General features: G+C 41.2%; 1 protein-coding gene across 1 annotated transcript in view; it reads left to right on the top strand.

Moving 5' to 3' along the window:
• SELP (selectin P) overlaps nt 1-15,555 on the top strand; it is a 169,510-nt gene that overhangs the window by 85,270 nt on the left and 68,685 nt on the right. Inside the window, exons 21-23 of the mRNA XM_033962306.1 lie at nt 4,468-4,552; nt 6,996-7,385; nt 14,793-14,900. Of these exons, the coding sequence (XP_033818197.1) occupies nt 4,468-4,552; nt 6,996-7,385; nt 14,793-14,900 (583 nt within the window). The remainder of the gene's footprint in view (nt 1-4,467; nt 4,553-6,995; nt 7,386-14,792; nt 14,901-15,555) is intronic.

The following is a 15,555-nucleotide window of genomic DNA, read 5'->3' as shown; positions in this document are numbered from 1 at the left end:
GTACCTGAGGAAATGGAGTTATTGTAGTAGGAATTTGAACTAGAAGCTGCTGATTCTCAGCCCACCGCTTTAACCGATAGACTACTCCTACGCATAGAGTTACCAGATTTTTCCATGGAGAAACCCGGGCACGTGGCCCCGCCCCATTCTACCCCTAGTCCCGCCCTGTTTTGCCTCCAGCCCCGCCCCCACAAAGTCACATCTTTCTTTTCTGACCTCCGGGCCAAATCTGGAGGGCCCCTGAGCATGTGCGGATGTGTGATGTCATCTGCGCATGCTCAGAAGCCCTCCAGACATGGCCGGGAGGTCAGGGCTTTCCAAAACCAGGACAAACTACCGGGTTTTGGAAAGTCCATCCAGGCACCCGGACGTCTGGTAACCCTACCTACACATCTTCACTTTTTGTATCTCTAGGAATGGGAACAGAAATGGGGCATTATTGCATCATCAATCTGTGACTTATATACACATCACAGCATGGAGTATAGGTGGACCATAAGAACTGTTCATTCTAAGCAATCTGGGGTGGCCGCACTCCCAAGGGGTGCGAGATGGAATTTCAGGGTGTGTGGCTTATATCCCTTAGTGACGAGTCACGAGTCATCACTTGGCCAGCTGCCAGTGTGTCTTGAACAGTGGTAGTCGGAGGTTGTGATATTACTTTAGTAGGGGGTGTGAACATTAATCAAACATTTCCTAGGAGCGTGGGATATGGAAAAAAAATTAGGAACCACTGCTCTAAGCTGAGCAGGAATCTTCCAGCTGCTGCCAGTGCTACAATATTGTGTTTTCAATTACTAGGTTCAGGCAGAGTCTGTGGCGTTCTGAAGAGCTTGTGTGTCCCTCACTACTGAAAATGCGATTGCAAAACAGCATCCTCCACTGGGGTACAGGGAAGAAGTCATTGAGTGAGATTGAGCCCCTTAAGCATGTGAGCTTGAGAAGGGGCTTGACTGCGTGTATCGCATGCCAAATATATGTAACTTTGTTAGAATCCGCCTAGAAATATTGATAAAGCAGAATAAGAACATAAGAAATGTCTGCACCGGATCAGACCTGGGGTCCATCCAGTCCGGTGGTCGGCACACGCGGAGGCTCAGCCAGGCGTACCTGGGCGAATACCTTAATCATTTGTATCCCTCAATGTGTCCCGCAAGAAGATGTGTGTCCAATTTTACCTTAAATCATAATATAAATAATATAAATAAATAAATAAAATATGCAAATTGAATTCCTGCATTCTTAGACATTCTGAAAACCCAGTTGGCTATGGGATTCACAGAGAGGTTTGGAAAACCCTATTTTAGAGCATCACATTTCCCTGTTTCTAGTTTTCTTTGCCATATATCAGTGGTCCCCAACCCTGTCCTGGAGGAACACCAGGCCAGTCGGGTTTTCAGGTTAGCCCTAATGAATATGCATGAGATCTGCATATAATGGAGGTGCCAGGCATTCAAATCTGCGCCATGCACATTCATTAAAACCATCCTGAAAACCCGACTGGCCTGGTGGTCCTCCAGGACAGGGTTGAGAACCACTGATTTATATAAAAGTTTTTCCAGAAGGGGTTTTCCATCCTTCTCAGGATACAGAAGATGGTGAAGGGAGGTAAACTGGAAACATACACAATAGCAAAACACCCCGCTTTCGAGTGTCCAGTACAGAAATGCTTACTGCAGGAGTGTCCAACCTGCGGCCCAAGGGCCGCATGTGCCCAGTGAAGTATTTTGTGTGGCCCCGGTTGAGGGCGATGCAGTGTTTTCCTTTGCTGCCCCCGGGTGTTTACCGTCTTGCCGGCTCCCTCCTGTGTCTTACTGCAGCGTTTGCACGTTTGTGCGGCCCCCAGAAACATTTTTTTCGGCCAATGCGGCCCAGTGAAGCCAAAAGGTTGGACACCCCTGCTTAGTGGGTAATAACCATCTTTGGCCCTTATTTCCTCCTCCTTGATGTATTGCTTATCACTTACTGTTGTTTCATAGTTAAATAAACCATTTCAAATGAAACATTACAACAGAAAGTATTTTCCTTATCTTTTAATGTGCAGAATCACTTGCCTGCTATGAAACAGCAGTAAGTGATCAAAGAGGAGGAGATAAGGGCCAAAGATGGTTATCATTACCCATTAAGTGTGGTTTTTGTTGGGGGTTTGGGTTTTGTTTTGTTTTTTACTATGAAATAATATTTGATTAAGTTTCCTTTCAAATTATTTGCCATTGTTATTTGTGAAGCAGTTTGATGGAAACCAAAACCTCATTAATATTTGCTAAATAATAACTTAATTGGCAAAAAAACAAAATGAAAACAATGACAAGAGTGTAGTCCCCTGACTGTATTTCTTTGACAAACGCGTTAGCCTCCATAATCATGCCCGTAGCAATATAAAGCAATCAAGAAGCCATTTGCTGAGGGCGCTAGCATCAAGACTGAGGAAACTTACCTTTTAAACAATAGAACAAAACTGATTGGTATCATATGACGGATTGGAAAATCTCCAGGAGCTTAATGAAGAAAAACAATAGGCAGTTCATCATGAAAGTGAAATGTTCACAAATCTGAAAACATTTGCTCATACACTTGACAAAAGTAAAGATAAATGTATATTTTAATACTTAAGTAAATGTACAGTGAAGAACATATTTAAAAAATGTATTGAAGTGGAAGAAAAAAAAGTTATTGCCCAATATAATGCTTTCAGAGTAAAAAAAAGTAAAAATACCAGGACTGCAATGAACGGAGCCATCGTTAACATTTTCAGTCCAGCAACTTTATCGCTTTACAAATTCAGTTCATTTTAGGCCTCTTTTACAAAGCTGCGGTAGCAATTCTCATGCGGCAAATGTGACACGGCCCATTCAATCACTGAAACACTTTAGAGCACAGGTGTCAAAGTCGGTCCTCGAGGGCCGGAATCCAGTCGGGTTTTCAGGATTTCCCCAATGAATATGCATGAGATCTATGTGCATGCACTGCTTTCAATGCATATTCATTGCGGAAATCCTGAAAACCCGACTGGATTACGGCCCTCGAGGAGGGACTTTGACACCCCTGCTTTAGAGCAAAGAATGCTATATCCTAGGACAGGGGTGGGCAACTCCGGTCCTCGAGGGCCGGAATCCCGTCGGGTTTTCAGGATTTCCCCAATGAATATGCTTAAGCAAAAGCACTTGCTTGCAAAAGATGCTAATATAAAAACGATACTCTTCAAGAAATCCCTTAATAAAGCTTAATACCATGATAAAGCTTAACCCCCCTCTTACCATCCCCTCCCTAACCCCAGATCCTACTTTTCCCTCTCTTGAAAACCTTCTCTGATCGAACGTTGTAACCCTTCTTCCATAACTCTTTTTGTAATCCGCTTTGAACCGAAAGGTAATGGCGGAATAGAAATCTGTAATGTAATGTAATATAACTCATTACAGAAAAAGGAATCATAACTTAACATTCTTCACTGTAAATGACTCATTGTGTTTTTGTCATGACATCAACGGGCTCTTCAGTAGTTTGCCACAAGTGCAGATGAATGGTGTCTCTTCATTGATTCTTCACAGAGAAGCTTGAAGGCAGTGTTCAATATTTTAAATATTTTTCCCTTGTTTGCAAACTCTCTCCCCCTTTTATCAAGCTGCTCAGCAAGAGCTAAATACTGAGCTGCCCATAGGATTAAATGGGCAACCCGGCCTGGAATATTCTATCATTTCTTCTGCTCATCAGAACATTGGCCATCAATTCTAGCTGTCCATGTTGATGCTTCATCGTTTTTTGTGAATTGGATTTCTTGATATTAAGGATGAGTGAAGGCCTATAATATCAACCTGTATGTATAATCTAGTTCTATATGGCCCTCATCTTTTTCACCTCTTGAAATTTGAAATCTCTGACTACATTATTAACTCTTGAAATGTGAAATCTTCATACACACTGGTTGTTATACTGTATATTACCTGAGAGGCACAGGGGAGTTTTCTTGTTTTTAGGTTCAAATGCTCAAGATCTTTACAAAAAAGCTGGTCCTGGCATTGGGCGACCCTATTACATGTACAAACGATCTGTTGTTGCTCCAGTCTCTTTCTAGCTGGGTTTAGAGGGTTATGCATTCACACTCTGTTCTCAGTAACAATTACATTTTCTTGACAAGCTACTGCTGTGATTTGCTATTGCCTTCTGTAGCCCATAGCGCTGGTCTTCCTTCATGGTCTCTCTATCCAAGATCTGACCCAGTTTAGCTTCTATGATCTAATAGGATTAGGTTAACCCGGGCTGACATTGCTTAGGGAACTGACAATATGAGTCACGGCATGCAATGATGTAATAAAAGGAGTGATCTGCTGAAAATGGAGCCAGTTGGGAATCCTAAATATTCCCAAGTTGAAGGACTGCTATAAACCATTATATGCAACGTGAATAATTTCATACCTTCATCTGCTATAGCTGTGGGAAATGATGGTCAAATTATTCCTATTACTGCAGATTATCTCTCAGAAGCTTCATGTGGACAGAGACAATCCATGGAGAGTATCCAGACTTTTCTTAAACTTTGCTGCTATTTCCTGTGGTAAGAAACTCTTGAACTTTAATGACCCTTCAATTTTCATATAATATGTACGCTTACTGCTGTTATTAAATATACTATATATATTTTTAAAAAAAGGACCACATAAGACAAGACTAGCTGATGTTAGTGGCTCATTTTCAAAAAAGATAAACGTCCCAAAAATGGCATATATTACATTACATTACATTGCATTACGGATTTCTATTCTGCCTATACCTTGCAGTTCAAGGCGGATTACAAAAGATTTGACTGGACATTTTCCAGTGAAGATACAATTTATTTATTTATTTTTTTAACAGAGGAGAGATAACTGGATAGAATCCTAGGGGAACTTACGGGTTGGATAGTAAACTGACAGTGCCGAACTGTGTGATATAAACAAATAGAATACAGTTAGAGTAGGTAATATTACAATCTATTTTAGGGGTCTGTTTACTTGGAAGGTGTTTTGGGGGGGTTATTTGGGGGAGAATTATCTGGAGGTAGGTGAAGAGAGGTTAAGATATTTGGGTGAATTTTTTGAAAAGCAGGGTTTTGATTTCTTTTCGGAATGTTTTGAGGTCGTCCGTTGTTGTCAGCAGATTGGAGATGGAATGGTTGAGTTTTGCTGCTTGTGTTGCCAGAAGGTTGTCAAACATTTTCTTGCGTTGTGTGCCTTTGAGTGGGGGGAAGGCAAAAGGGTTTGGGATTCTTCTGTGTCTTGAGGTGGAGATCTGGTTTAAGTGGCTGTTTAGGTAGGAGGGGGAAGAGCCGTGTAGCGCTTTGAATAATAGGCAGTGGAATTTGAATTGAATTCGTGCTTGTATGGGTAGCCAGTGAGAGTCTAAGAAGGCAGTTATTATGTGATCATATTTTCTAAGTGAGTAGATCAGTCTGAGGGCGGTGTTTTGTATTTAGGGGCATATAGATGCTTTTCTCGTCAAACCTTTCTAATTTGTCATTTTTTAAACCTATATTCTAGATGGATATCTATGCTGTTGATCGGTAGTTTGTCTAAATCTCAAGGGGGCATGCTAGAGGTGGGGTTTGGATGAAACCAGGGTGGGCTTATGACTTGGATGTTTTTCTAAAGTGGGAAAAGTCTGGAACACGAGAAGTTAATCCAGAGTAGAAGAATGCGCCAGCCCAAATAAGTCGGGTCTCTTAATTTGTCAATAAATCACCACTTGCATTTCAACCATTTGGTCCAGCGCATTCTTTTACTGTAGATTGACTCCTTGAGTTCCAGACTTTTGTTTACTTGGTTTCATGTTTGTGGGATTATTGTTCCATTCTCTCTTTTGCTTTGGACGTTTTTCTGCCATAATAAAACATTTTTGAATACATTCAGGGCAGAAGTTAGATGTTTGGGGATAGACCTGCTTTTTAAAAATGAATAACTGCCAAAAACTGACTAGATGACCAATGAAGAGATGAAGGCGGAAACCCCCCTCTCTATCCCCAAAGATGTGAATGAAACAGTATAAATCTGCTTGTTAGGACATTGGTCTTTGACCTAGGGGCCGCCACGTGAGCAGACTGTTGGGCACGATGGAGCCTGGTCTGACCCAGCAGCAGCAATTCTTATGTTCTTATAACAGTCTTAGATGTTATGGTTAGTCCTACTAGAGCAGCAAGCAAGCATCTGGAGTAGCCTGGTGCACAGTGTAGTCAACCATAGAGATGAGGACTCAGATTATATCCTACTCTAACCACTTTACTCAGGGTGGAATATGTGAGTCTTCCAAACTCCATCCAATTCCCACATGTAAAGTGTTACCTGCAGGCATAAGGGCTATTGGGTTTGGGTACAATTGGATCGAGTAGCGTTTGGGTGGGTTTTGAGATGTGTGCCTGGGACCTTTTCTGTGAAATTCCCCTATGGTGCCCCACTGCTCTGCTGGGATGTCTGTATGGCCAGTCTAGTACAAATGCTGGCCCCTCCTATATTCCAATGGTTTGTCTTGTGCGTTTTTCATTTGGATGTGTTTTTTGTTTTTTTTGAAAATTGTTCAAAAAGATAGACGCACAGAGAATATGAGGGGTGCTAAAAGTTCTCAGCTCAACCAACCAACTTCTTAAATTCTGAGCGGTTTTTTTAATGCCACTTTAACTGAAAAGAGTGACATCTAATTTCGTTAAATGCCAATGTGCAGAAACAAAATTCTATGTTTTGATATTGTTTCAGATCATTGACTAAACCATATCCATGTCATTCTCTTTATGGTTGGGCTGAGAACCTTCTAGCACTCCCTCGTAGATATACAGAACACATTTTTGCAGTTTTGAAAATGGGCATATTCGCAACTGGATTTTTGTGCATGTTCTACAAAATGTCTAAACTCGGATTTAGATGTCATATCACAAATGCCCCTCTTAATCGACCAAAGCCGATTTATAAAACTTAGAAACATTTGTACCATTTCTAACAAATGTGTTTTCTTCTAATTTGTTCCTATCTAAGGTTTTCTGGCAGCTACTAAGGTGGATGCCTGGACATACCACTATGACAACAGCAGTGGCTCAAATTGGGAGGAGGCCAGAAGGTGGTGTAAAACCCAGTATACTGACATGGTGGCTATCCAAAACAAAGCAGAAATAGCTTACCTTGATGAAATCCTACCCTACCAAAAGACATATTACTGGATTGGGATTCGCAAAATAAAAGGCATCTGGACTTGGGTAGGAACCAACAAATCTCTGACCACGGCTGCAGAGAACTGGGCCAAAGGAGAGCCAAATAACGCAGGAAAAGATCAGGACTGTGTAGAGATTTATATAAAAAGGAGCCGTGATAGTGGCAAATGGAACGACGAGCGTTGCAACAGGAAGAAGGCAGCACTGTGTTTCCTAGGTAAATAAGGCATCTCTCGCTCAAAATTTGCACCCTGCTGAATGCATTTCCTGGAATTAAATCTCCACCACACTCATTTTGCTTATCAGATACTGCCTGCATTTCTTTTAAGGTAACTTCAGTACACATCTTTCATTAATACAAATATCACAGTACATACAGCATACTGTAAGCAACCACATTCAGTCAAATTTTATATAGCGTACAGATGCTAGATCTGTACCTAAACGTTATTAGATAATCATGCAATAATCAAATATTGGATTTGATTGGCATTAATTGGGATTCAGGCATGGATCTGCCCACAATTTAGCTGCCTAGCATTGTGAGGCAGTGTGGTTTATATATACAGTGTGTGTGTATATATATATATATATTTATTTTTTATTTTTTTAATAAAATACACCTAAATTTTATAGAATCATATATAACCACACACCTTAAATAGAGTACAGTTCCCCCTCCGAATCTGCGATTTCAGTACCCGTGGATTCGGTTATTCGCAATTTTTTTTTTTTACCCAAAACTCTGCTTCGGACCTTCCCCAGACCTTACCTAGTGGTCCAGCGGCGACGCAGGGCAAGATCGATCATCCTACACTCCTGCCCCGTGCAGAGCCATCATCAAAATGGCTGCCGCGAGTTCCCATTGGAGTCTTGAGAAGGGTGGCTCAGGAGGCATTTCCAGAAAGTATAGAACATTTCTATACTTTTGATTCTTCAGTATTAATGTTAATATTGTCTCTAAGAATCAAAAGAGGGAAATATTAATATTGTTTATTTATTACTCAATATTTGTTTATTCAGTTTTCTATACCGTTCTCCCAGAGGAGCTCAGAACAGTTTACATCAGGGGTAGGGAACTCCGGTCCTCAAGAGCCGTATTCCAGTTGGGTTTTCAGGATTTCCCCAATGAATATGCATGAGATCTATTTGCATGCACTGCTTTCAATGCATATTCATTGGGGAAATCCTGAAAACCCGACTGGAATACGGCTCTCGAGGACCGGAGTTCCCTACCCCTGGTTTACATGAATTTATTCAGGTACTTGAGCATTTTCCCCCCGTCTGTCCTAGTGGGCTCACAATCTATCTAATGCGCCTGGGGCAATGGGGGAATTAAATGACTTGCCCAGGGTCACAAGGAGCATTGTGGATTTGAACCCACAACCTCAGGGGGCTGAGGCTGTAGCTTTAACTACTGCGCCGGAGGATAAGGGGATTGAGGGGGTACAGATAGAACTAGAGGTAGGTTATAGAAGTGGTCAGAAACCACTTCACAGGTCACGGACCTGATGGGCCGCCGCGGGAGCGGACCGCTGGGCGAGATGGACCTCTGGTCTGACCCAGTGGAGGCAACTTCTTATGTTCTTATGCCACACTCTTCCCTGCCAAAAATTAGGCATTAGCATATAGGTCATGTTTTGGAAGGTGTAAATGCTGGCATCCATAGTTAATCACATCCCTTGTATACAATTATATATGTATACATTCTAAACTTCCAAGTCAAATTCACTCTTCAAGAGCCTCAGCGACACCACTTAAGGCTCAAGCATTCCATTGCTATAAGCTTTATGGCCCTGATTCTGGAAAATGCATCTAAAGTAGGCACCCTTTGTAGAATCGCGCTCAGCGGCATTCAGCACTGTTTGGACATCGGACTTTTTAGGCGTCCTATAGAGAATCAGGTTTTAGGTGAGATTTAGATGTCTAAACAATGCCCTTAATGTTATAATATTTTATTATTATGTTATTAGAATAACGATTTTATGCTGTTTTTCATTATAATTGTAATTGGATCTGTTTAATGCTTTTATTTATTTCTCTTCTATCAGACAGAGTGACTGGGATTGAACCAGCAACATTAGGATAAAAGGGTATAGTTTAACCAGTGTACTACAGAGTGAGCTAGCAAGCTGCATAGCAATTATAAAACTGGGTCTTATAGGCATTGTAAGGAAGTGCTTAGGCTTCAGATAGGCCTGAGTTCTAAGGACGTACTTAATGCGATCTGCTAAAACCTACCTTTTTGACAAATTCCTCTGAAGGTTCCGCTGTCCTCCCTCCTCCTCCTCTGACCTCGACCCTCCCCCAGACTCTTTACCGCTGTATGTAATACTTCTCTTTGTAACACTGCTGTATGTAACTTATAGCAAACATAACTACTCCGAATATATAACCTACCTGCAAAAAATTAACTTCTCCGTAAATTTATCGTCTAAAATGTAAATGTAACTTGACTGAAAATGCATTGTCTAAAATGTTAATGTAACATTAACGAAATTGTAACTTCGCTGTAAATGTACAGTCTCTTCATCTGTTAACCGCATAGAACTTCCATGGTAATGCGGTATACAAGAATAAAGTTATTAGTTATTATTATTAAATAGCTCTCTGGGTTTTTATTTTTGCTTTATTAAGCTCAAAATACATTTACTAAGCCACCACATAAACAGGGCACATCAATACAAAGATATTGCATGCAAAACTTTCTATTTTTCTGGGCAAACAGTAATGGTATTTGCTAATTAGAGGAAAAGACCCATTAACTGAAGCAGAGTACATGGGAAAAAAAAAACAGCTTTATGTTTCTTGCTAAAAAGCTACCCTTTTTTCTCACTAAAGATTTCTCCAATGAGGTCATTCTTGAAACAGATGGATTCATCAAATAAAGCACATGACAAAAATATTTAGATTGCATACATAACTTCATTTGCAAAAGGTTATAAACAGAAAAAAACCAGATACAGACCTTAGCATGGCTTCTACTTCATTGCAAATGGAGGTTTGCAGTTGCACAATGGTGACATCATTGTGAGCTCATCAAGGTGCACCTGCAAGGTAGAATGGCACAATTAAAATATGTGCTGGGGTTGCTTGTCGGGATTCAAACCCATGACCTCTGGAAGATGAGCACAGGGCTTTTACTTATTGAGCTATAGCAGCTTCCAGGCAGGTGTCATTGACTGCCCTGTGTTATAATAATAATAATAACTTTATTCTTATATACCGCCAACAATCTTGCGACTTCTAGGCGGTTTACAATAAAGAGAAACTGCGCAGGCAGCGACTTACAGAGTATAGCAGTGTACATCTGATAGTAACAGCATTAGTAATAGTAACAACAGTTTATATACTGCAGGACCGTGAAGTTCCATGCGGTTTGCAATGAATTAGAAAAATTCCATAAATTGATTGGAGCATTCATAGTTAGTGATTAGGGGTTGACAGTTTACAAGATCAGATTTGGGGGGATTACGAAGGGGGCTATTGTCCTGATTCGTTACCTAGGTATTTCGAGAACAGGTATGTTTTTAGGTGTTTCCTAAATTCTCCATAGTTGTTTGTGTGTGTAATTAGTTTATCTAAGTCTTTGCCCCATAAGGCTGCTTGATACGATAGAAGTTGTTGACGGTAACTCTTATATTTGCATATTTGCATTGTTATGGTAGCTTAGGGTAGTTTTTTTAGCAAGAAAACTAAAGCTATGTTTTTCATGTGCTATGCGTCAGTTAATAGATCTTTTCCTCTAATTAGCAAATAGCATTGCTGTTTGTCCACAAAAATAGAAGGTTATGCATGCAATATATCTGTTTTGATGTTTCCCGTTTACGTGGTGCCTTATTAAATGTACATATTATGAGCTTAATAAAGCAAAAAAAAAAAATTCCCAAAGAGCTATTGAGCAGATCGCACTAAGAACGTCCAAAGAGTGCCTAAGTTCCGTCCATAGAACTCAGATCTATTTGAAGCCCAAACTAAGCTCAAAAGTAGGCCTGGTTTTCATTTACCTACAATATAGGATTAAAAGTTCGCCCTAGATCGCTCATTGTTATGTACATGAATCAAAAGACGCCCAAATTGAGTCATTGCCCATTCCATGCCCACGCCTATTGAGTTAGACATGAATTTTAAACATGGGCATCCATGAAATTGTGGCTGCGTCTACAAAGTGGCATCTACGTCCTTTGGATGCCTATGTACCAATTATCGCTTGTTAAGACCCTTAATTGGCTCATTAACCACTTAGATGGGGGGCGCCTAAAGCAGGCCTAACTTTAGGCATGACTTAGGCGCCCTTTATAGAATCGGGGCCCAAGTGTCCACTTGTCATCGGTTCTTGATTATATGAAAAGTATATCAAATTGTCTTATATTCTTAAATTGTAAATTTGAATGCAATAAATTACTTAACTTACCCCCTCTTTTACTGCGCCGGCAGCAATTGCTCCTAGGATTCCTATGAGCATCGGAGCAGTTCCCGCCGCTGCCGGCGCTAAAACCCGCGCTACAATAATGCGCAGAATTAAACGGGATGATCAGATTTTCATAGGAACCTCTCCCGGTGTAATAATACGATTACAGCCTGTAGTGTTTATAACATGAGAAACCCTTTGGCAGTTCCATAAAGGTGTAAAGTACATGTGTGGTTTTGAGAACTCGGGGGACAGATTTTGTTAAACGAGATGATCAGATTTTCATAGAAACATCTCCCGGTGTAATAATACGATTACAGCCTGTAGTGTTTATAACATGAGAGAAAAAAAAAAACACCTTTGGCAGTTCCATAAAGGTGTAAAGTACATGTGTGGTTTTGAGAACTCGGGGGACAGATTTTGTTAAACGGGATGATCAGATTTTCATAGAAACATCTCCCGGTGTAATAATACGATTACAGCCTGTAGTGTTTATAACATGAGAGAAAAAAAAAACACCTTTGGCAGTTCCATAAAGGTGTAAAGTACATGTGTGGTTTTGAGAACTCGGGGGACAGATTTTGTTAAACGGGATGATCAGATTTTCATAGAAACATCTCCCGGTGTAATAATACGATTACAGCCTGTAGTGTTTATAACATGAGAGAAAAAAAAACCACCTTTGGCAGTTCCATAAAGGTGCGTTAGGAAAGGGTTAGTGGTCGCATGGTCAGGGAACATAAAGCCAACATGTTTTGCCCTAAGCTTTTTCAAGGCTTTTCTCTACAAAATACCAAAAACCTTATCAATATATTTGTTAAAGCCTCTTCCCAAATCAAAATATTCTTAACTCCAGTACCTATACACCTACCTATACTTATGCCTTTTCAGAGCTATAGAAATAATAAATAGTAGTACTTATCGTCACGCCATCATCTCACGGAAACACTCTTCCAAACTACGATGGCCGTGGCGTTCTTTTTACAGTTTAAATCCCTGGCACACCTCTCAGCTGACTCGCAACATCATCTTCCTATGCAAATCATCACCGAGAGTGCACCCGGCACCCAAAGTTAAGCATAAAGGCCTTCATTCTATAAAAGGTGCCTCTTTTACTAAGCTGCAGTAGCGGTTTCTACTGCAGCCCGCAGCGCTAAATGCTCCAACGTTCATAGAATTCCTATGAACGACTGAGCATATCGCTCCCTGGGCTGCAGTAGAAACCTCTATCGCAACAAAGAGGGCCTTATTTATTTATTTTTTTAAATTGGCACTGATAATTGAAAGTGCCATTACAAGCCAATTAAAAAACAACAAAAATAATTAGGTACCTGCCACCTCGCAATAGGCATCTACATCGAGGTGCCTGCATGGAAAGTAGGTATGGCTAGGGGTGGGGTTTGGGCTTGGATTGAGTTACACAATGGTAGGCGTCTTCCTTGGGTGTCTGTATATTAGACCAAGAAAACCCTGGCTAAATACCAGGGCCTAACATTATGACACCTACTTGCACCTGCTGATTTAGATGCTGCTGGGCACGATTATACAAATGGCGCCTACCTTTGATTTGCTAGGCGCCTACTGAGTTTGACGCCGTTTATAGAATCTTGCCCAAAATCCACCCTAAGCTAGTATTCTGTAAAGAGTGAACATAAGAAATAGGAACATAAGAAATGCCTGCACCGGATCAGACCTGGGGTCCATCCAGTCCGGTGACCACACACGCGGAGGCTCAGCCAGGTGTACCCTGGCGAATACACTAGTCACTCGTATCCCTCAATGTCTCCTGCAAGAAGATGTGCGTCCAAGTTTCCCTTAAATCCTAGAATGGTGGTTTACTCCACCATCTCTTCCGGGAGAGAGTTCCAGGCGTTCACCACTCGCTATGTGAAGCAGAACTTTCTGACATTTGTCCTGGCCGTGTCCACTCTCAGCTTCAGTCCATGACCTCTGGTCCGAGTCTGGGTTACATTTGCCAATGTGAATAACGCTGTTTCTTGCTCACCATCCTTTCCCCCTGCTGGTGAGTGAGTTTTCTCCATTTTGTCGATTCCTTTTAGCAATTTAAAAGTCTCTCTCAGATCCCCTCTCAGTCTTCTCTTCTCAAGGGTGAATAATCCCAGTTTTCTGAGGCGATCTTTGTAGCTCAAGTTCTCCATGCCTTTTACTAGCTTTGTTGCTCGCCTCTGCACCCTCTCCAGCAGTGTTATATCCTTCTTCAGGTATAATAATAACTTTATTCTTATATACCGCCAGCAATCTTGCGACTTCTAGGCGGTTTACATTAAATAGAAACTGTAAATACAATAAATAATAGCTGTAGATACAATGAATAGAGCTGTACATACAACGAATTGAAGAGAATAACAGTGTGCATCTGATAATGTCATCATTAATAATAGTACCAACAGTTTGTGTGTAGGGTTAGGGTTAACATTTTACAGTGCTCTGTATCCTATGGCCTCCTTCCTGTCCCTCCATAGGAGCTCACCTTCCATAAAGCAGAAGCAGAGGGCTGGCTACTCATAGTCTGAGACACGCCCCACAGACCATAGGTAAATTTCATCCTTGGAAAAATATTCTCAGAATTATTTAGTATTCTAATTTCAAAAGAGCAAGAAAGGAAAGATTTGTTTGAATGACTTAACTAGAGAAGAAGTCACTCTGCACCTCACTCGCATTTGAGTTAATGCTGCTTTAACTAAACAGATTAAGGGTTACAGACCACCAGGGATTCACTTGCATATATATCTTAGTGAAGTTTCTGATAGGTTTAAAACCTAATTTCCAAAGATGCCAAGGGTGGTCCATCCCAGAGTAAGATTTACCACCACAATGAATAAGACTGAAGGACAATAAATGAGGTTTCTTTTGCGGGCCCTAGCCCAGGCCAACTCCAGGTCTGGCAGATATGTACTCCAAAAACTGACAAACTGTATTATAATCAATAAATAGAAAAAAATATCTTTTCTATCTGGGTCATTTTATTTTTCTAACTGTCTCGGTCCTAATCTTTTTTCAAGGCTCATATCCCATTGTTGAACTTACTGTCTCTTCTGTTGCATCTGCCTGGGCCCACAGACGTTCTGCCCAGCTCCACATTCACTTACTTTTTATCTAATTAAGTCCTAGATAGGATGATTCCATCGTCTTTATTTTAGGAACTGGAAGAATAAATACTGACCTTTGCAAAATATTCCCTTCTCTGTTTAGCAAACTGTCAGCAGACATCCTGCAGCCAGCAGGGCGAGTGCATAGAGACCATTGGCAATTACACCTGTGACTGTTACCCGGGCTTCTATGGACCAGAGTGTGAATATGGTTAGTATCGGAATATTCAGCAGTCTCGCTGTACGGAGAGTCAACGTGTACTACTATGAGATGGATAGTCAAATGGACTTACATATTCAGATAGCATTAGTAACGGGGTAATTCTACAAGTGGTAACTTCCATTTTGGTGTCCTGATGCCATTAGGAACACCTTATAGCATTTGGGCATCCGGATTCCATTATAGAATATTGATGCAACCCAGTATCAATGTGCCTTCCATTTAAGTTCCCACAGTTCTGTAAGTTTTGTGTGTAAGTGGCAGCCCCACTGATTCTCCTCCCCCCTGAATTTCTATGCTATAACGCTTATACACACCCTTATTGGATAGCGCTTAGGTGTTTTTATGTTAATTACATATACAGTGGTACCTCGGAATCCGAACGCCCCAGAATTCGAACGATTTGGAATCCGAACTTTTTTTTTTTTCTTCATTTTTGCCCCGGAATCCGAACGCTGCTTTGGAATCTGACCTGCAAGCAGTGCTCAGCCCAAAGCTTCCCCTCTGACGCAGCTTCCTGTTTCCGCCTGGGAGGGAAGCTTTGGGCTGAACACCACTTGCAGCTGCCGTTGCCGATCTTGCTGTCTTGCCGCTGGGGATCCCGATCATGCTGCCTCTGCTGCTGGGGATCCCGATCATGCTGCTT

The sequence above is a fragment of the Geotrypetes seraphini genome, chromosome 10, assembly GCF_902459505.1.
Source record: "Geotrypetes seraphini chromosome 10, aGeoSer1.1, whole genome shotgun sequence".
Lineage (NCBI taxonomy): Eukaryota > Metazoa > Chordata > Amphibia > Gymnophiona > Dermophiidae > Geotrypetes > Geotrypetes seraphini.
This window is presented reverse-complemented; position numbering and strand designations above follow the sequence as displayed.